This window comes from Pezoporus occidentalis, unplaced genomic scaffold (genome assembly GCF_034315485.1).
Source record: "Pezoporus occidentalis ecotype Australia unplaced genomic scaffold, CSIRO_AGI_Poc_V1 ctg19, whole genome shotgun sequence".
Taxonomy (NCBI): domain Eukaryota; kingdom Metazoa; phylum Chordata; class Aves; order Psittaciformes; family Psittacidae; genus Pezoporus; species Pezoporus occidentalis.
In genome coordinates, this window is record NW_026913748.1 from 7,133,084 (window position 1) to 7,155,017 (window position 21,934).

At 41.0% G+C, this 21,934-nt stretch overlaps 1 protein-coding gene across 4 annotated transcripts in view; it reads left to right on the plus strand.

Annotated features, from left to right (window-relative positions):
• The window catches only part of ADIPOR2 (adiponectin receptor 2), a 44,732-nt gene extending 24,355 nt beyond the window's left edge, over nucleotides 1–20,377 (plus strand). For 3 of the 4 annotated variants that reach the window (XM_062616710.1, XM_062616712.1, XM_062616709.1), the window contains exons 3-8: nucleotides 10,571–10,690; nucleotides 12,431–12,602; nucleotides 13,248–13,434; nucleotides 14,511–14,698; nucleotides 15,903–16,096; nucleotides 17,624–20,377. In XM_062616710.1, coding sequence (XP_062472694.1) covers nucleotides 10,571–10,690; nucleotides 12,431–12,602; nucleotides 13,248–13,434; nucleotides 14,511–14,698; nucleotides 15,903–16,096; nucleotides 17,624–17,755 — 993 coding nt within the window. In that variant the 3' untranslated portion in view covers nucleotides 17,756–20,377. The remainder of the gene's footprint in view (nucleotides 1–10,570; nucleotides 10,691–12,430; nucleotides 12,603–13,247; nucleotides 13,435–14,510; nucleotides 14,699–15,902; nucleotides 16,097–17,623) is intronic. The other variant, XM_062616713.1, reaches the window with a different exon arrangement.
• Nucleotides 20,378–21,934: the final 1,557 nt, after the last annotated feature.

The following is a 21,934-nucleotide window of genomic DNA, read 5'->3' on the forward strand; positions in this document are numbered from 1 at the left end:
TCAGCCTAAACTCCTATTCCTTTCCTCTGTGGTTTCTTGTTTTTAACGCTGTCATATCTTTACATTTTTGCTTTCTTCTTAAGAGTTCGTTCCAAAACACTCTGCTGTTGAAAGTACCAAGAGTAGCTTGCCAAATGGCCATTATTAGGTGAAATACTGCAGCGTTCTAAATAATCTGGAAGAAACACTACGCAATGTATCATCCTTTGTTTTGTATAAGCCTCAGTGCAGCTGTTACTCCAGTGCCAGCTAGAATTTACTTTTTTCTCTACTGTACATTCTGGCCAAGTGCAGCTGCCTGAGTACACATAACTTATTATTAAAAAGCATGGTTTTCCTTTGGTTTTAAAGAGGCTCTTGTTTAGATCACAGTAATACAAAGTCATTGTTCTGTGGATGGCAATAGTACTTGGGCATACAAGGACTTGAGTGGTGCCCATTGCATTAGTATTCCAGCGGCTAAATATAACCACTTTGAAGCTGATGATAGCAGTTGGGGGATTTCCATGCTGGAGAAGGAAAGGGGAGGAGAGCTATATAGTGTCTTGGTGATAGAACAACCACGGTCATTTAATATGCTTTCAAATGCTTCTACTTAGGACAAGCTAAACATACTGACTTTCTTGAATATCATAATATAGATGTATTCTAATAGTTATTATACTTCCCCAAAATTTACTGGGCCTAATACTGAGGTATTAGTGTGAAAATGTGTATATCCTGTGGTAATACAACATTGTTTAGTTTTCCTTCTGCTTCCCTATTTATATAATTGCAGCTCCTTTATATGAAATCTGCTCCAAACTCTCCTATATAAGATTCCTTTCATTCTGCCTACTTGTATATGCACTTTTTCGTTCACTCATAGGAGGAAGCAGTCTGAGCAATTAAGGGGTACTAGCTGCTTTTGATGAATTAATAGTCTTTTCTAAGGAGTTGTGTGCAAGCATGTCATTGTATTCAGAATAATTTTCCATCTCCCAACAGCTTGCGCTGTATATTGTCCATTTCTGATTTTGATGGGCCAAAATATTGGTCCTCTGTAGAAATAAAACATCTTAATGGAAAAAAAAAAAAAGAGGTGGTATTAAGAAATCAAAATTAGTCCTAGAAGTGTGGTTTTGTTTTGATTTTGTTTTTCTGAGGGTTTAGTCTCTGGCACCAGTAAACTATTTGGGTGGTTGCATAGCTGTGATCTAAAAATTACATGAAAGATCCTACTCTCTGTAAATTGTGTTATTCACTAAATACATGTGGCAAAGGTTTATTAGCTGTATGGAGCATGGTTATCCATAATAATAATAAAATAGCTGCATCCTTCTGCCAGTGCTCTTGATCTGTCAGTTATATAATGATGCTTATGAGAAGATATGGATCATTTAAAATCAATACCCTTTTACCCCTGAACCTTAGTCTATATTTTGACCCATAACTGTGTTCTCTCCTGGAGTGTATGTTCATAGATTATCCCCTCTTCCAAGTATCTGTTCCAAAGCATAGATACACATCTTGCTATCTTGTTTGAACATGCAGTTAGCGTAGCAGCAAATGAGTGGTGTACTTCTGTGCATTTGAGAAATAGTGGCCATTTATCTGAATGTTTAAGATTTGGTGGTGAGAAAAGAATCGGGCAAGCTGCATAATTCATCTTGTTCTTCAGCAATTTAAACTTGTTTTTCTTGCTCTAGTTTACATGTGCTGTGCATATGCTGATAAAGCATTTTTTCAGCAGGTGCTTCCCTCCTGTAGCATGCTGGGTTGCATTGGTTTGCTTTGAGACAGCATCCTTTCTCCTGTCCTAGATTTTGTGTTTTAACTGCCTTTAATTCCAGCAGTGATGGTTCCTAGAGAAATCTCTGTTACTGTGGCTTTATTAAGCTTACACAATCAAATGCTTGTTACTTCTTATAACCTGGTGAATGGGCTCTTTATGCAGCCTAAAACTTGTGCTTGCCTTTTTCCTTTTGTATTTTAACCTGTCAGTGACAGGAGGTAAACCAAAGAACCATTTTATTTGCCTTTACTCCAATCATCAGGGTTTAGTGTTCCTGAATGATGAGTTCTTTCATGCAGTTGAGCTGCCTTGTGTAGTTGTCCTGTGTAGCACCAAAATGCACCATGAAGTGGAGACCTGTTGCTATAAAGAGTTTAATAATCTACAGGAAGTGTTTGGGGAGGAGGTGTGCCTAGCTCTCAAGCTATCTGAGTAGGCAGAAGAAAATTGGGCACATACTAATCTGGATTGCTTCTCAGGAAGCATGGGTTTTGACTTCAAGTGGAATTTACTTGACCTCTGACAAATTTCATGGTATACCTGCATGTAGCTACAAGAGCATAAATACTGAAGTCACTTGAAGGAGGGAGGTGGAAGGATGTAACATTTTCAGTCCAAAATAAAAGTTCTAGATTAATTGAAGGTGACCAAATAACTCTAGGCTTTTAGCTTGGCTCTTACTGAGCGCCTTTTCTGTCGCAGAAATGTGTACGTATTATCTATAGAAAGAGGGTTTGGTACTGACAGAAAGGGTGCACGTAGAGTCTTAGCTATTCAAGAGGGGGAAGTGTTGGTACTCTGCTGAGTTTGCTGCCTGCCAGCTGGTTTTGTAACTGTTGCTTGCTGTGCTGCTTGTTGAAAACAGGAGGGGGAGGGAGTGGTTTTGTTTATAATTCACTGGCACAACAGTTTCCCTGGACAAGGGTTAGATTCCACAATTTTTGCCTTTGTTCTCCTGGAGAATCGTATCTGTCTGATGTGGGCAGCAGTGGGGGACATGACGCCTTTCACAGTGATAGAAAATAGTGCTGTACTTGTGGGTTAACTTGCATCTTTCTCCAACTGTTTTATTTTAGACCGATTGACTCTGTTCTTCTTGTTAACTTCAGCAGCACACTTTCAGCCTCTCTCTGGTTAAGTTTTTAACAGAGCTTTTTTTTTTAATACAAGCCCAGTGTGCTTGTTTTCTTTTACTGCTGTCAGGATCCAACAATGACAGAGGAGCATAAAATGGCACATGAGAATCTTCTGTAGTAGAAGCCATTTCTGCAGGGTTTCCCCTAAAGTGTACTGAGGAGCACATGTGAGCATTTGAGGTCTTTGGTCCTTGTCAAGTACTGGGCATTGACAGAAAATTGGTAGTTGCTACTGCTTAGAGATTCAACAAACCCTTTTCATCTGAAGCTATTTAATGAGGCAGCTAGTTCTAATAAGGATGTATTAGCAAGGTTGCTGACGCCAAAAAATGACTTTGTCCCAGGACTATTTGCTAAACGAGTGTTAAATGTTAGTGCTTGTTTTTAATGAGTGCCAGCAAGCAATCACCCATGACCAGTTGTATAAAGCTGTTTCCAAGTGCTATATTAAATTGAGTGTAGCTTTTATAAGAAGGTGACCTACAAAGGAAAAATACTAAACTACAGGAACCCTCAAGTACTTAAGATTTTGGCCAATAAGCTGAAAGGGTCTTTGGCACAGTGCTAATGAAAGACTCTTTTTGGTACCATGACAGCAAAAACAGCTTTGCACACCCTGCTTAGAGGGTGAATATAGTTACCCTGTTGGAAACTGGTGAGTGTGTGTCTGTGTTTACAAGTCTGTCAGATTAAGAGAGAATGTAAACTCTAAATGACAAAGCTGTTATTTTAGAATAACTTGGTGTGTGCAGAAGTTGGGGGATGTCACAGGAAGTTTTCAGGTGCTGTGCTTTTCCAGTTTATTACTTACAATCCAAAGAACATAAGCTGATGAAATACCAAAAAATGTGCAATGGGATTTTAGGAGGAATGGCGTGGCAAGGCATTGCCTATCGCTGCTTTCCTGTTACGAAAGACCAGTTGATAAAAGGTCAATTGACAGAATGGGCACAAAGGAGTTGCTGAAAAAAAGCAATATGTCTAGCTGGAAGGGATGTTACAGGACTGTGCTAAGAAAAAAATAGCATTTTATAACATACTGTTGAACATAATCTTGTCCATTATGCTGAGTACTTTTCGAGTTACTGAATCTGGCATGCTCCCTCGAGAAACATTAAATGACTTGAATGCTGTGTTAAACACTATTAATCATTCATCTGATGAGGTCAAGGTAAACAACAGCAAAACCTCCAAAGTTAAGACTTTGTGACGTAAGTTACAAAGGGGGTTAGCAGTGGTATTGTAAATGCAGCAACATGTGTTTTATGACTTGTATTTTAAGAGAATTGTATATAAGTAGTAAGTCGTATAATATGCCATGACTCAGTGTTAATCAAGACATTTCCTTTTTCTGAACTATCCTGCCTGTGTTACAGTGATGTGTTCTTACCAAGGCAGAGTTCTGTCAGGACACAGATCAAGAAGAGAGTGGGCGAACATCTATCAGCAGATGAAGGAAGCAGCAGGAACATTAGAACAGATTCAGACTGCATCGCGCTTTGGAAATCGCTGTGATGGTAGCTTAGGGACACCGGTGACGTCTTGATGGTGAATCGGCATCACAAATAGTTGAGCTTTGAGACATGGGACTTTAAGTCAGAATTTAATACTACATAGGTATGTGCATCGTCAGTTTAGCCCTCAAGTAACAGAGTGATGACTCTGTCCAAAAAGGAACCCTAACACAGATGAGTTCTACTCTTTCTGGGGTTGAGCAGACTTGTATTGCAGCTACTAGTGTTACTGGTTAACATGCACTTCTGGTTCTGCATCAAATACCAGTTTCACTGCAACCAGTGAAACTTGTCAAATTTCTGGAGGTGTCATGCTGAAAGCTGCCGAAAGTTTTGAGAATGCAGCAGCCTATTGAAGCAATCACTAGTTTAACTTTTCTTAGTGCATGCCTAGCTCCATTCCTAGGTTCCTTTCTCAGGAACACTACAAAAACAAGGACTGGAGGTCATTTGGCATCCAACTGATATGTGTCGAAAAGAAACTTGGTCTTGCACGTGATCCGCAGACAGTATTTTTAGTGAGTATCAATAAAATAAGAGCTGATGCTCCCTTTTCCCTGTTGCACTGGCCCGAGCTCCTTAAGTCCCTTATCTTAACCAACTTTCTTATGTGTTGGAAAGGTTACCTAGCAAAAATGTGAGCAATTAGTGTCAGATTAGTATTGGATCAGCTAATCAACCTAAGGATCAGAGGGGTGCCAGAAGCAGTGCAAAGCAAGACGGGGTGAGGAAGAAAAGGACCACTTTTGACAGAGAAAGCTTCTTGGATGGCTTCATTCAAATCTGATTTATGCTTCAGTTTGCATACTCTAATGAGTACAGATTGATGACATTTTATAGCAAAATCGCAGTCTCAAGTGTTGAACGGAAGCTTGCAATGTCACATGTGCAAGTAGTAGGCATGTGCCTGCTCTCAAACTTTCTACAGACCTTAAGAAGTTACACTTCTACCACTTGAAGTCCAGAGAACACAACTTTCTAGAAACCCTTTTACCACTTTCGAGGATCTTTCTTCCACCATTATGACTTGACTTCTCACAGGCATTAATAAATGATGTGTCTGTCAACAGGTTTGAGAGTGATAGTATAAAAACTGTTAATCTATGTGAGAAGGATGAGCTGTAGACAGGAGAAGTATAAGAAGATAAGAAGACGAGACAAGATAACAGAACAAGATAAGAGAAGTACCACATTTACTAGAGCAGGTTTTACTGCAGCTTTCTCTAACAGTCTTTGGCGATGTGATCTGACTTTTTTTTGGACCACATTCAGGCAACAAATTCTTGTACTAAATGTAAACTTTTTTTTTTTAAACTTATGTGACATTAAAAGGTGAGATTTTAATTTTAAAATAAACTTAATAATGTGCACTGTGCAGCTGAGCTCTCGTGTTTCTTGCTCTTGTTCACTTTGGTGCTCTAAGTCTTGGTTTTAGAATTAAACCTTTTCTGTCCCTACCAAAACACACTCTGAAATTCTTGTTTAGAAGATGATCTGTCCCTGGAAGCGTGTTGCCTGGAACTCTGTACAAAGTGGCATAATTAGGTCTGATTTCTACCTCTTTACCTTCTTGTCTATTACTGTTATCACAAAATCTGGAAAGCTCCCAAAATAAAGTGAATATGGATAAAGCAGTAAGACTGTTTTCTTCCAGCCATTGTAATTTGTCCTTCAGGTTTAGTTTACTTTGTGGTATCATTATTCAACTCGGGATGCATTTATATCTCTGTTGTATAATGTCCATCTCACTAGGTATGTGTACTATGTTGGTAGCTTTAAAGTTCTATGAATTTGCACAGGGTAGGATTAAAATTGGAAAGACTGTTTTGCATTTCCATAGAATTAAGTGTCCAGAACCTCTGGAATGTAAGTATACAGGAGGCCTGATTTCTGATTTGTATGAAAGACTGATTGTGTGCATTGTGGCATATGTGCAGCAGAGGAATGACAATTTATGATTGCAACAAGTTTGCTTATTGCAAGTGAATGGGGGCTTTTATTGAAAGATAATCCAAAAATGCTGAAGAATTCACAGAATTATTTAGTCAAAATTTAAAAAAGGTTGAGTAAATTAGATGATGTAAAAGAACATCTGAAACATTAGCAGAGTGAAAATCCTTTTGGCCAGTGATCTAGACAGTACAAAGGCAAAATTATTCTGGAAGCTCTGCATTCAGGATATACCATACCTCATTAAAAGTGGGAGTATCAGAGTTTTGTTCTGGGCTCTCATTTCTTGTACAGTCTTAGGCAAGTAAGATTATTTACCCAATGTGTTCTCCATTTTAAAATGTGTTTCTGTGGGCAGAACTTCAAAATAGTTGAAAACGGGCCTAAAGCATACATTTGCTTATGTTATGTTCTATAATTACTCTTGAATTTCTGATAAGATCAGCCAAAGAAGAGTGAAATGGGACTCCTAAAATACAAAGGAGCTTGTCACAGTGGAAATTTTACAACAGTGTGCCTTCTGAACAGGAAAGTGGTATTTTTCCCTTTAGTCAGTTTGAAGAATCAAAGGTCAGTAGACTCCTTCAGATTTCCACATGAAAACCAGCATTGGTGGTGCGTTTAGCTCTAGCTATAGATTTCCAGCTTCTAAGAAGCACAGTTTAGTGTTCTTCCTAAAGGGATGTTTCGGGAAGGAGTCAAGAGAGGACAGACATTCCAGAACCTCATTTTGCCTCCTTAGCAAGAAAAGGACTAAGAAGCTGAGCTTCAGGTTTTTTTTCCTTGAATGCTAATTTTGCAGCTTAATGGCAGGAAGGAGATAGTAAAATAAATGCCATTTTCTGGCAGTAATCTGGACTCTGTGTGTGATACAAATTCTTTTTATCACTAAAGGAAGCTTGGTAATGATTTGTTTGTAGGCACATTGCCAAAATGCAAAGACTTTCGGGCTAGTTCATAAATAGCTGTGCTCTTCGAGCTTTGCAGTCTGTTCAAATTTAAACCTTCCCATCATTCTAGAAATGGGAGTATGTGGAGAGGGGGAAATGAACATTTTTCTGGCTTTGAGTCACTGGGCAGACTGCAGTGAATACTGGCTTTGATTCTGTAAGGGACTTTTTTCCTTCAGTCCACCCAATTTCATAAAGTGAGGATTACTAACTTGTTCACCACATTCCAGCTGGTCAGTGTGTGGTGCTGAGAGAAGGAATTCTCGGATAGCTAGAAGACATAGCAGTGCTTTTTGTTTTAGGTACATTGGAACTTAAACACTGACCTTGCGTTTCTGTAAGGTGAGTTCCTGGAACTTGGGATTTCTTTGGTTTGCAAGATTGCAGACTATCATGAGCATCTTATCCAGACCCCTATGGCAGGAGGCTTGGGCTATGTGATCTTTCAAGGTCCCTTCCAACCCAAACTGTTATATATTTCTGTGGCCTTTATTTAATTATTTATAATTTACTATTGAAAATGGAGACTCTTAACCAGGCAGATCCATTAGTACAAAAAAAAAAAGTAAAATTGACAATGTGGAAAAATAATGGCAGTGAATGTTTTTTTTGAGTCAGAGTGAAACCAAATTTGTTATTAATATGCTTTCTGGTCCAGCAGGACATTTGCCTATTTTAGAAGGATATTAAACCTATTTACATCTCAGTGTTGTCTGATGCTTTTTTTTTGATAGAATTGATGGGATATTCTAGGCAATAAGAGTGCATTTAATACTTACATTGCTGTAAGATCTGGCTAGCACTGATCAATATTTGTATCAGTTGTCTGATATAAAATATGAAATCCTTTCCCAGACTTGCTCAGGGTGGGTGTTGATTGTAATAATAAATGGAGGCAAGTAGACAGATTGCCTGTCCCTCCCCTATGAGGGACAGATTATGTACAAAGATTCATTTAGTCAATCAGGTTGTCCTAGGGTGGACAAATGTGAGGTCATGACGTGTGAAGGATGTTTGCTGTATACTAAATAGCAAAGATCTGCATTCTGGGTAAGCAGAGGGGTCCTCTTCAAAAGATGATGATTTCAGTGGCTACTGCACAACTTGGGTACAAAAGCAAGTATTAGCATGTTGTTTGTCTCTCTCAAAACCCCAAACTATTGAAGCATCTAGATAGCTTACTGTAGGCTGGAAGAAGTTTCATTTTATTTATCAAAAAATTAAAGCTTTAAGCAGCTTGTTGAGTTAAATTGCTGATGGAAACAGATAATAAGGCCTTACTCTAAAGAGAGAGCTGTAACATTGGACAAATGCGCAGCCAGCTCTGGTCTCTGACTCAAAGTTCAGGGAACTTACCTGAACATTACTGATAGTATTTAATAGATAAAGTATGTGAGGTTATATACTGAATTCTCTGGCACCTGTGTTGGAGCAATCCCAGGCACAGCTACAGGTTGGGCAGAGAAAAGATTCAGAGCAGCCCTGCAGAGAAGGACTTGGGGGTGTTGGTTGATGAGAAAATGAACATGAGCTGGCTTCAGTGTGCACTTGCAGCCCAGAAAGCCAACCATATCCTGGGCTGCATCAAAAGGAGCGTGACCAGCAGGTCAAAGGAGGTGATCCTGCCCCTCTACTCTGCTCTTGTGAGACCTCACCTGGAGTATTGTGTGCAGTTCCGGTGTCCTCAACATAAAAAGGACATGGAACTGTTGGAACAAGTCCAGAGAAGGGCCACGAGGATGATCAGGGGACTGGAGCACCTCCTGTATGAAGGCAGGCTGAGGAAGTTGGGGCTGTTGAGCCTGGAGAAGAGAAGGCTGCGTGGAGACCTCATAGCAGCCTTCCAGTGTCTGAAGGGGGCCCTACAGGGATGCTGGGGAGGGACTCTTCATTAGGGACTGTAGTGATAGGACAACGGGTAACGAGTTAAAACAGGGGAAGTTTAGATTGGATATAAGGAGGAAATTCTTCCCTGTTAGGGTGGTGAGGCACTGGAATGGGTTGCCTAAGGAAGCTGTGAATGCTCCATCCCTGGCAGTGTTCAAGGCCAGGTTGGACATGGTTTAGTGTGAGGTGTCCCTGCCCATGGCAGGGGGGTTGGAACTAGATGATCCTTTCCAACCCTAATTATTCTATGATTCTCTGGTACTTCAGATGGCATTACTGGTAAATAATCTTGATTTTTAAAGTTGTAAACCTTTATATGGGACTTGGAGGGTGAAAAATTGTGACATATGATATGGAGGAGCACAGTCTCTGACAGCGTGCAGGGTTTTCTTGGCTTGGTCACAAGGTGCTGTGTGTAGCAGCTTTCTGCCTCAATCCCAAAGAGTACAAAAGGCTCATTCTCTCTTTTCTAGCTTTCTCAAACTTGTTTACCTTGGAAGCTGAAGGAGTCTCTGGTGGCCCATAAGCATTGTAGTAAGCAAACATTTGTGTCTTGTCACACACACCAATATTTTTGATATTAATATGTAGATAATGTGGTAACTCAGCATAGGGTAGAAAACTACCAAACCTCATTCCTATAAAGTTATTAGTGATGTATACCAGCTGAATATTCAGGTTCAGCGGTGTTTTTTGTTTTGGTTTTCGTAATTCTTTTGGTACACCTTGGGGGTATGGATATTTCTCTTTATTTGAATTTTGTTTAAAACTGTGTAACTGCTTTTCTTTGATAACTTGCCTTTGTGTAACTGACCAAAGTTTCATACTAGATTCTGAAATAACTTAAGGCGAATAAATGTCTGAAGTGTCAGTTAAACACAATAGAGACCTTCAGATTTGAACTAGAAACTGAAATGAAGCATTTATAACTAAGTAAATAGATTCCTTTGCTTGGCCTTTATTGTTCTAAAATTCTGTGCATGTTATAGAGGCATTAAGGCAGACATAGTGACATTGAAACGGAAAATAGGAAGTAATTCTTCCCTAGAGGTAGGTAGGCTGCAAGCCTCAGACTCCATATCTGGGCTTTAATGAGGCATAACTTACAGAAGAACACTGCTTTCTTCCAAACATGGTGAAAACGTGTGTGAAATGGATTAGACATGTGAGTTGTTCTCAGATACCTAAGAATGTAATAATTTTTTTTTGCTGGTTCTCTTGAATTCCTTCCTCAGTGCTGAACAGGGGAAAAAAAGGCTATTTGCCAAGACTTCAAATCATAGTTTTCTATGGAGAACGTCACCTTCCTCCATTCATTTTTCTGAAAGCTGTTTTCTCTATCTTTTTCTTTCCCCCCAGTGTTCTGAAGATCACAAACACAACGATGAGTCACCTCAAGAAGATGAAGGGTTTATGGGTATGTCACCTCTTCTACAAGCCCACCATGCTATGGAGAGAATGGAAGAATTTGTGTGTAAGGTAAGGGCATGAGGAAACTGCTGAAGTAATTTCCGTTTTTAGCAAGCTCCAGTGGGCAACAGACTACACCTGCAGCAACTGGGCTAATAATGAGGGAGAGAGGGTACACACCACCCCGATTGGGCATCTCTTGCTATAAGTAGTAACACTAGAGCTTCTTGGGATCTCAGTCTGTCATAAATGAATAAACTGTAAGGCAGTAGGGATACAAATGAGACTCTAAAGCTGATTGTGCAGCTGAGGAGCTTCTTGAAACACCTGAGAGTGCAAAGCAGACTAAAACCCTTCTGGTTCAAGGCACTTTCATTCACAAGGTCGTTTCTTTTTTTTCCAGGTTTCTTCAAACTTGCAAATATTTTGCTTTTCCAGCACTATTTGCATCCATTGCAGAATAAGCTCTGTCTCTTACAAGCTATATTAAAACTATATCTAAGCAAATCCATTATAGATTTTGTAATTGCTGATCTTGGCTCAACTTTTTGCTACTTTTTAGATTCATAGGACTGTGTCTGGCCCTTCTTGCTTGGTGAAAGGAGTGCTGCCCCTTTATACACTGCTGGTTTTATGAACTATTCTTTGATGTGTTTACATGCATCTTTTCCCTTTCTAGATGTTGTGTAGGGTGGATTGTGTAAAATCAATTCCCTCCTGCTGTTCCTACTGCAATTCAAATTTTTGGTTCCTAAAGTAAACCAGTTATTTTCTTGTTTAATATATTGAATAACCTTGTCTTTAACTAGGTTGGTTATTCTGATTTGGTTTTGTTTTGCTTCCATGAAGGAGTGTAGAGAATTGATTTAAAAACTCTGTGCTCTGTTTGTTGAAACTGAAATAAGAATGTAGCTTTTTAAACTTAGTGTTTCAGGACTCATCAGGCTCACTCCTGTGTTACTAACCAGCCGACAAATCCAGGGAACACTGCAGAAACAACCCCGGTACATAAAGTAATTCCCTGATACCCCTCTGCTTGGCAGTGCTGCTTCTGAGACCAAACTGAAGACTGCATATATCTCATGTTATTGAAGCAGCTCTAAGAACACCCGTGCGCACTTTTTTCATTTGGAACCAGCTGCAAGAATAACGTGTGCACTTATGCTCTCTCTCCCTTTAAAGAAGAAATCTGATGGAAATGGATCTGTTGCCTTAACTGATCTGTCACTGTTTGTTTTGGAAGTTTGGGAGTTTTTTTTTCTTTCCAGCCTGGATAAGGGATTGGATATGTCTCACTGGACTCTTGCTACTTCATGCTTTCTGGCCCATATTAGTGCTGATGGGCAGCCTTTTTGCTAGACTGCACCAAATGCTAACAGATACACAGATTAGCTTGTGGTTGGGAAAACAGGCTCTTACTTATTTCTTGGAGGGAACTAGGCATAAACTTCATATTAAATGGAAAGGATGATATATGAAAATAACAGAGTATGGAAATGAATTAAATGTTTTCCCTTCATTAGCAGTGACAAAAGCCCAATAGCTTTCCTGCTCAATGAAATGCCGAAGTACTTCTTTCTCTAACTGGTGCAGATCAACTTCATAATGATACTGTTTAAATAGGGAGCTGTGACTTAAGCATTGTATTTATTTCAAGTGTAAAGCCTTTTCCCCAGAAATGTCCCATTCACTCTTTTCTGTTTAATGTATTCATGGACTAACACTTCTACTAATACAGGTTTTCTGACTTTTGCCATACATCAGTAGAACTCAGCTCCCTGCATTTAACTAAAATTCTCTAACCTCTAGGTATGGGAGGGCCGATGGAGAGTCATTCCCCATGATGTTCTGCCTGACTGGCTAAAGGACAACGACTACCTGTTGCATGGACACAGACCGCCCATGCCTTCCTTCCGGGCTTGTTTCAAGAGTATCTTCAGAATACATACAGAAACTGGTAACATCTGGACGCATCTTCTAGGTATTTTCAGATTGTTCTAATGCTAATTGGCTTCATTGCTCTCTTCCTTTGAAAGCAAGATAGAAAGGGTATTGGGGTAGTCAGCATTATCATTCCACTAGTAACCTGATAAATTAATAAGTTAATATGCCTCTCAATTTTGTCCCACCAGGGTTGGATGGGACTTCCTTAATTATGCATTCAATATAAAAAAATTTCCTTATAGTTGATAAAATACTAGTAGATACTCTTTTCTCCCAAGTGCGTAAGCGTTAATTGAGATCACATTTCTTGCCACAGGAACACACTTAAGCTGCGGTTTGTGAGAGTGGTTTTCAACTTGCAAGGAGCCTTGAAGGAAAAGGGTTTCTTTGAACCATGCTCTCCTCATTTTAAGTTTTGCAACAGGTTATTTCATTGTTCTACAATATCCAACTAGTTGTCAGACACAAGTGAAAATACAGAGTCCATGCAAGTCTGTATTGCATTAGTCTGAGACAAAAATGTGGTTGGAATGCATAGGGCTGTACTCTGTTCTGCATGTGTGCCGCTGGTTGTCATCCAGCTCCTCTGTGTAGTGCTTCTGTACATTAAAGCTGTGCTTCTAGAAACAAAAAGCTTTCAGTATGCATGAACTTGATGCCTTTCTGCCTCACTGTTTTTCAGGATGTGTGTTCTTCCTTTGTTTGGGAATTTTTTACATGTTCCGGCCAAACATGTCCTTTGTAGCACCCGTGCAGGAGAAGGTGGTTGTTGGATTGTTCTTTTTGGGAGCCATACTCTGCCTCTCCTTCTCATGGCTCTTCCACACAGTTTATTGCCACTCAGAAGGTGTTTCCCGGCTCTTCTCCAAGTAAGTGCCTAGAGGACAGGGTAGGCCAAATAAGAAACAGGTGGGAAAACAGGGTTGGGATTTATGCCTAGAGCCCCAGTGTAGGAGTTGTTCATTGCATGACTGCGTGTACTTTGGAACGGAGTTGAGCAGAGATTCAGTGCAGCTTCTTCTAATTATTGTTTGTTTCAGCATGAGTTTTTTGTGCTGTCATTTTAGTTTCAAAAGTCCTTCATTTTCTGCTGTTTGGCAGGCGTGTGCACACATCTTGCTGCTGTAAGTAATATAGCTAGAACTTAGTTACAGGGCTTTGAATTTTAATACAACTTCGCTTCTTGTCATTTCACCTAGTCTGAGTAACTTTGAATCTTAAACTTATGTAAGACAGCTCCACAATGTGTAGCGAAATGTCTTGGTCTTTTGGTTTTATTACATCTTGGTTTTTTTTGTCTGACTGCTAAATAGCTCATATTTCCTAAGATTACTTAACCTAGGATTGTATAGTCTGCAAGACTACCCCTAAAGTAGCCCAGCAATTAAAATCTCCTGATGAAAAATTAACTCCATCTTCTGTGTAGGAGCATTTTGTCAGGTTGTGGTAAAAAGCAATAGCTGTAGGTACTCCTTTTCTTCACTGGCATATAGAAAAGCAGCGTGGTTGAAAAATGGTGACATTTTTCCCCAGTGGTCACTTAAGCTGATGCTTGACTTGCTCATGCTTGTCAGGTACTGAAATGTTTGTGTTGGCTGTGCTCTCACAACATACTGTATGCCCTTTTTTGTATTTAGAGGACTCTTGTGCTGCTTTTTTCCTCATTTGAAGCTTAAATCTGAGTTTTCTTCAAACAGCTTTGGTCTGAAGGCTGCTGTAGGTATTGATGACCAAAAGTGGCCTTATTAGCTGTCTGTCAAAATAATCCATTACTGTAGGAGGGCATTGGTGGAAAAGTTGCCATCATGAAATAAGTTGCAATAGTGAGAATAACTTCATTTTGCAGTGAGAAGTAAGACAATAGGTTTACTAAAGAAGAGAGTGTTGGTATGAAGGCTTCCAAAGATTCACATCTCTTACAAAACTGATTTATGTTTCTTTCTAGGCTGGATTATTCTGGCATTGCACTTCTCATAATGGGCAGCTTTGTACCATGGCTGTACTACTCCTTCTATTGCAACCCTCAGCCTTGCTTCATCTACTTGATTGTGATTTGTGTCCTGGGCATCGCAGCCATAATTGTCTCACAATGGGACATGTTTGCAACCCCTGAATACCGGGGTGTAAGGGCAGGTAAGACTTAAAGTTAACCGTTTTGCTTCTTGACTGCCTTTCTTCCTTCCTACTTGGAAAAAAAATGTCTTGTGAAGACTGAAGAGCTTAATTTTATAGATATTCTTGGATTGGGAGCTTGATGGATTTTCTTTCAGCATTTATTATAGCCATCTGGATGCACAGATAAGGGCTGGTGCAAGTCCTGGAAGTGCATTCCTGAAATGGACAGTAACACATGCAGTAGGACAGGTAATGCAAAGTATTTCTAGATACATCTAGCAACTTTGCTCTCTCCAAAAATGGCTGACTGCTTGGTGTGTGTATGTGTACTTCTACTATTTGTCTTGGTTTTGAAATACTAGGCAAATTGTTCTTTGAAATACAAGCAAATCACTGAATGGTTGAATTAATCTCAATGATTTGCCTAGATAAAATAGGTATCTAAGAGAAAGAACCTACACATGATCAGAAGAACAAAATCAGATTTGGTTCCACATTCTGAGGCAGGAAGAAAGAGAAAGCTTTAGGGGGCAGCTCTAGAATGTGCACACAGCTGTGTTGAATAGTATTATTTGTTACTTAACCTGCACATGATGCCTACAGTAAATCTAGATTTCCTGGACAACCTGTGGGTATACTTCAGAGAGTTCAGCACTCAAAATCTGTGGATGGGACATGATTATTCCCACCTCCCCCCCCCCGCCCTGCCTTTCACTAGAATTCTGTATGTGCTACTGAAATCTAAATGAATAAACCATGTTCTCATATTTGGCAGATCACATGAGCTGCAGATGCTACTTTTCTGTTTCCTAGGACTAGTTGTACAGTATATGATAAATAATCTCTTTGTTGTGTCTCCTTGTTTTGCTCTTGAGAGATTATGGTAAAGTGAAACATAGTTCATGTAGTCTCGGTGCCCTCTACAGTCCAAGATCTGTAACTGGCTCAGTGTACCTCAAGCTGACAGATGCAATCAGTAAATGAAATATTGCAGTAAGTGCTGGAACATACAAGTAGGTTCTGGTATATGGAGGAATTCTGTGCATTCTTTAAATTCCTTTCCAATGAAGTGCTTCTGGGGACCTCCAGCTTCAAGAGTTGTCACTTTGCTGCTGCTTTGGCAAATACTGAGTTTTCCTTCCATAGCTTTTGTGTTTGCATTGTCTCCCTTTACCTCCACTGTGTTCAAACCTGACTCTCCCACATTTTCTTTACCTCCCAGGAGTATTTCTAGGTCTGGGTCTTAGTGGGGTTATTCCCACCCTGCACTTTGTCATCTCTGAGGGGCTCCTGAAAGCAGCCACAATGGGGCAGATAGGCTGGCTGGCACTCATGGCATGCCTGTACATCACTGGTGCTGCACTATATGCTGCCCGCATCCCGGAGAGATTCTTCCCTGGCAAGTGTGACATCTGGGTGAGTCTACAGAATGACTGGATAAGGAGACCAACATGAAAGCTAGTTCCCCTTGAGGCTGGAGGATGTTGTGTCAGTGTTTTCTTATTGGTCAGTGTTTTCTTATTGCAAGTATCAAACTGCTGCACCAGAAGCATTTGTCTTAACAGGCCATATTGTGGGCTTTCTAAGCCCGGTTTACCTCATCCCTCTCTTGCTGACTTATCACAAACTGGCTGGTCTGAAGTAACTGCTGGTGTGCAAATTCACCCCTGCACATTTACTAGATAGCTTTAATAGATGGGTAAGCAACTTGTGCCCCTTTTTGTGTGTGTGTTGAGGATTCTGCAAGTACACATCTTATCTTGCTTCTGTTTAGAATAGTGCCTGGTTATTTCTCTGTTGTTCAGTGTTTTGTCTGGGATCTTCACCATATTTGGCTCCCCATCTTGTGCAGCCAGTGAAAACACTGGATAGAGATGGTAGACTTTGGAGGGATCTCTGGCCCAGGAGAAGGGAAAGTGGTGTGAGCAAGTGGGTGTGTGAAAGAAACTTGATATGAGGGAAAGGATCATGAAGACTCTGGAGGGGAAATATGTGGGAAAGATGTAAAGAAAGAAATCGGGTGGAGCAGGAGTAGAGATGAGAGGGAGGTGGACCCTTGAAAGGCAACTGTACTTCCACTAGGACAGTTTAAGGCCCCTAAAGAAGATTAGAAGTGAGAATGAGGCCTGGGTTGTTTGAGTAGCTTTTGCAGAGCACGAGTTTGCTAGGTTTGTTTAAATAGCCAGATCAAGCCTTGTTATGATAATGAGCTAGGCTCCAAAAGCACTATTTTCCAAGCTTTCAGTGCAGCCTGCAAATACACATTTATAGATTGATTTATTTATTTCCCCCACAAGAGTATTATCCATATTGGTACGGCTTCCCTCAAACAAGGATGTGCTTTGTCATGTAGTTCCCTCATGGTTTTTATTCTGCTGTACTATAATCAATAGCATCCTGGGCATTCATTCAGAACATCTGGTTGTTCCTAGGTTTTAATATAATACCTCTTTTTTTCCTGTTCCATTTCTCTGTGGCAGAGAAATAAAATAACATTCAAAATCCATGTGGTAAAACTTACGGCTGTGACCAGAGCAGAGTTTTACCTGTTAGCTGTATGAGAGAACCTTTTTTATCAATAAACCATATTGTGGAGGAACTAATTTTAAGTGTCTTGCTGAAGCCTTTTGCACAAAGCTCAGAAATTGTCTCTTCACAAAGATGCACTATAGCATTTATGTAGCGTATTTGAGTGACGAGCTGCTTAAGATGCCTGTGAAGGAAAGGGGTGTGTATGTGTGTGTGTGGAGAATTTGATTAGTTTGCTGATGGTAGGAGTGGGATGGGCTTTTAATACACAACTTGGAGAACTTTGCAGCTTGTGGATCAAGGTACTGCTACGTGTTACTGTGTACTTCAGCCGAATGTGTGGCTTTTTTGGAGACAGGGTAGCAGTAGAGCCCAAAGTACCCCAGCTGAACAGAAGTGTTTTCTTTTCCGCAGTTCCACTCCCATCAACTGTTTCACGTCTTTGTAGTGGCTGGTGCTTTTGTGCACTTCCATGGGGTTTCCAATCTCCAGGAGTTCCGATTCACAGTCGGAGGAGGCTGCACAGAGGAAGATGGGATGCAGTAAAGCCAGCCTTCAGCCCAAGACCGTAACCAAAACAGTACCGCGAGCGCGGTTGAAGCATACAGGCTAGCAAAATGAATACCTAAGAAGAATCCAAGTTTCAGCTGATGGGGCATGGAGCTTCATGGGGATTCTGACTAACCAAGATAAATTCTATACCTCAAGCAATGGAATAAATCAATTTGAAGACCAGGAAATTCTGAAACCCTAATTTATTCTTGGGATCTACAGATTGAGCTACAGAGGACCCTTTCCAAATCGGCTTCTGTCAATGCCATATTTATTTGTAGAACTGGGGAGGGATAGCTTAGCAGTTTCCTTTTTCTTTTTTTTTTTCCCCTTTTTTTTCTTTTTTTTTTTTTTTAAGAAAAAAAACAAGGTTAAATTTATATCCTATTGGAGGGTTTGGGAGTTGATTTTAGATGCTCTTTGGGGAGAAAAACAAATTGTAAATAAGATTTCTAACTTTCTGTTTAAATAAAATTTATATAAATGTTTTAAACAATGGGTGGGGGGAAAAGGGTTTTTGTAAAGAATGCAACATGCAAGTACCACACACTGTTTCAATTTTGCACAAAACAAATGATTGCAGGAGGACCAGGTAAAATTCCCAGGAGTGAAGCATGCCCTGGGCCAGATGGGGTCCTGGCCAGCCCATGGAGTAGGTTCAGTATATGTACACAAGGATTGTGAAAGTCACAGTGTTAGCAAGTTTATTTACTCAAGTAACTCAAGATACATCTGTGCCCTGCCTGAGCGTGTGAGACATCTGCCTTCCAAGCTTGTGTGGCCTGTATAGTTTTGAATAGCGGATCTTAAAGTTGGTTGTTTTGGTTCTCATCATATGAATTGGAGCATGATGGGATAACTGCACGTGAAATAGCAAACAGTCTGACTCCATCAGTGCCTGCCTATACCCAAGGGCCCACATTAAGTAGGTGGTTGCCATTTGAGGGTGTGCTTTGCTTTGTCTGAACAAATGATGGTAATACACTTTTCAAAAGGTTGTTGAGCATGTGAGGGGAACCAGGGGTGGAGTTAAGATGGACTGGAAAGAGGAAACTGTGTGCTCCAGGACTTGGAGTTAACAGTTACTGCAGACTCAAGCACATTACCTTCTCATGTATCAGGCTCCATATGCCAAGGGAGTTTGCAGGTTTTTCTTTTTAAGGGGAAAAATCCACCATCAGCCTAATGCAGTTCTATATATTTTTTTTTTTTCTTCCTTAGGTCTGCTTCCCATCTGTGCTTAAGCAATGGGACTGCTGGTATTTCTTAACCCAAAACTTAAGAGTTCAGTTGGATTGCTGTGGAGCTGACGCGCCTCCTATATAAGGGGAGGCATAGACCCTTCTCTTGTGTAATTGATGTAGCTTGATCTTTGGAGCCCAGTCAGAAGCCAGGCTGAAGGAGAATCTTTGGAGTCGCAAGATGAAACTTGAACGTTTTGTTTGTTATGGCACAGGTATTGCTTGGAGTGTTTAATTGGAAATTCAGAGCAATTACCTCTCACAGATGAGTTAAACAGCTCATTAAATGCTGTATTTCACAAAGAAGGAAGGTAAAGGGTGTTTTGTTTTTTTTTTGTTGTGTGTTGGGTAGGGTTTTGTGTTTTTTGGGTTTTTTTTTTATCTTTTTAAGACTCCTGCAAGCTTGAATTTTCATCCTTCAAGAGAAAAATGTGGATTGCAAAGATCTTCCTATGCCTTGGATGTTGCAGAGAGTGTTTTGGGGAGTTTCTTTGCCTAATGGAGTTGCATAGAAGTAGAATGCCTTCCTAAAGTTGATGAGTGGTATTAAGGCTTCACCCCTTGAATATGAGCCTCTGAGAGCAAGGTCAGCTGCAGAAAGAGGTGCTGCAGCAGAGTCTGCGAGCTTAGAAAGACATGTTCTCAGTGGGATCACTACACTGGATGCCCGTAGGGCCAGAAGAAGTTTATCACAGGTCTGTGTGGTAGTAAAGTGAAGTAAAGAGCAGTATTAACTTGGATGTAAGGGCTAATAGCAGTGGCATTCCGCACAAAGATGTAGAGTTGCCTGGAGGAAAGTGTATTGGTGTCTGAGAAGAGCATGGTACATATCAGAATCAGAGTTGTCTGTAAGGCGCTTTAGGATACCTCTGTAACAGTACCAGCAGAAGTGGCAGTCTCCATCCTGGATCATCCCACGTTCACTCCTTGAAGGGTGATTGTAACCTGGTCCTACACAGCACAGAACTATTACAGAAACACAGTACTCCACCTGCTATTCTTAACCCAGTCAGTCTCTCCATTCAAGAAGTTTGTGTGTTCCAATAAAAACAACCTAGCTGTGCACTTTTCTGTAGCTTTTGCTGAGAACTCTTCCCAGGTTGGCACCTGAATGCCTTACTCTCAGCAGTCAGAGGCTTGCTTGCTCTGTGTGCAGGTTATTGCCATAGAATAGTTAGGACCTACAGCTTCTTTCCTTCCCCATTAAATAGTGGCCTTGTTCAGTATATTTCTTTTTAAAAATTGCTTACTGTTGGAAGCAATGAAGCACATTCTGGGGTTTTGATGGTGGGGGACTCTGGTGATGGTTCCATGTACGATGGGATCTTATTACTTGCTGTATTCTTAACTTCTGCTAATAAAAGAACCAAATGGATTATTGTCTGCTTTGAGTCTTTCTGTGCTGTGTGTGAAGCTTGAAAGAGTCGCTCCCACTTCCTTCCTTCCCAGTGCTTACAGGCAGTGCCTTGTAGGTAGAGGAGTTTTGCTGATGCAGAAACCAAACTGATGCTTAAATTCTTGTTTATGTGTGACTGAACTGATGCTTGCTGTGTGCCTCCCCAAGCAAAAGCCAGTGGGGTGGGAGACAGACGTCAGTACTACTGTGTGGCATCCTTTTGATGTCTGTAATTCACATCGAGTATGTGCCTGGTCTTGCTGTAAGATTTCAGTACTGTCTAATGCATTTAAATATCACAGCAAAGGTGTCAGTGGGCTGTGCTGCCTCTTACACTGCTAATCTCCAAGGGAAATTTGTTTTTCCAGCGTTTAGACTTCGATACCCAACAGGGTTGCCAGTTGTAGTATGGGGCTGGTGGTGGTGGTAGGTTTGTCTGCTGCCAGTACTTCATGAAGTAGTGGTAACATGGTTTAGTGTGAGGTGTCCCTAGCCATGGCAGGGGGGTTGGAACTTTATGATCTTAAGGTCCTTTCCAACCCTAACTATTCTATGATTCTAAGCTGCCCATCATAAGAATTTCCCTGACATACAGTTATTCTGAACTTGCAGAGAATGAAAGGCCTGGAACTACATATATCTTGTCCTATCTCAGCTTGGTTTTGACCTCTTGTCATACTTAAAAGCAACTTGAGAACAAAGTGGGATAGGTGTTACTGTTAAATCTTGCCTTTTGTTTTGAGAAGCTTAGCTGAACCCATGTGGTGGAGTTGAGGGGTGGTCATGGGGCTGGGCAGCCTTTGTCAGGTTTCTCACCATCCCCCAGGCCTCCATCTGAACCTACTATTTCAGAGGTTATCTATTTCTGCATGTTTAGAGACACTAATTTTCAGTGGCTTGGTTTCCCAGTTCCTGGTCTTGCAGATTGTGGAGCAGACTGCGTGTGTGCTGTCCCCTTCCTCTCTTCCTAGGCTGCCTCCTACTGCTGCAGGCTGGGTGCCAGGGGCTAATAGGCAGGCAGGGGAAAGGAGCAAACAGGCCAAGGAGTCAAACGGGGTGGAGCATGGTGGAAGGAGCAGAAACTGATTTATGGACAGTGTTGGAAAGCCAAAGGTGAAGCATTGGTGGGTGAGAGCTTGCATGGAAAAAAGCAGGCAGGAGGGGCCAAGGGTGTGAAGAGCAAGAGCTGGGGGAGGAAGAGAGTGTGTGCTGAGACCTGGGTTGTTGTGGGTAAATTTTTTGGTGGGTTGAAACTGAGAAGAGATAGCCAGGAGGCCTGGACTTAAATTCCTGGTGTAGAGGAAGTGCCTCACAGCCTGTACCCCTGTAAGGGACTGATCTCCTCCTGGTATGCAGGCTTAAGGCTGGCAGGGGTGAGGAGGAGGAGTGGGCTTTGACAGGGCAGTGACTGGGGCTGGTGGTGACCAGAACAGCCGTGTGCCTGGAGTGGGGCCTTCTGCTCCTGCATCGCTGTTCCTTGACTGCCAGCAAGCACATGTGGACTACCTGGGCAGGATATGCCTAATCGTCCTCTTG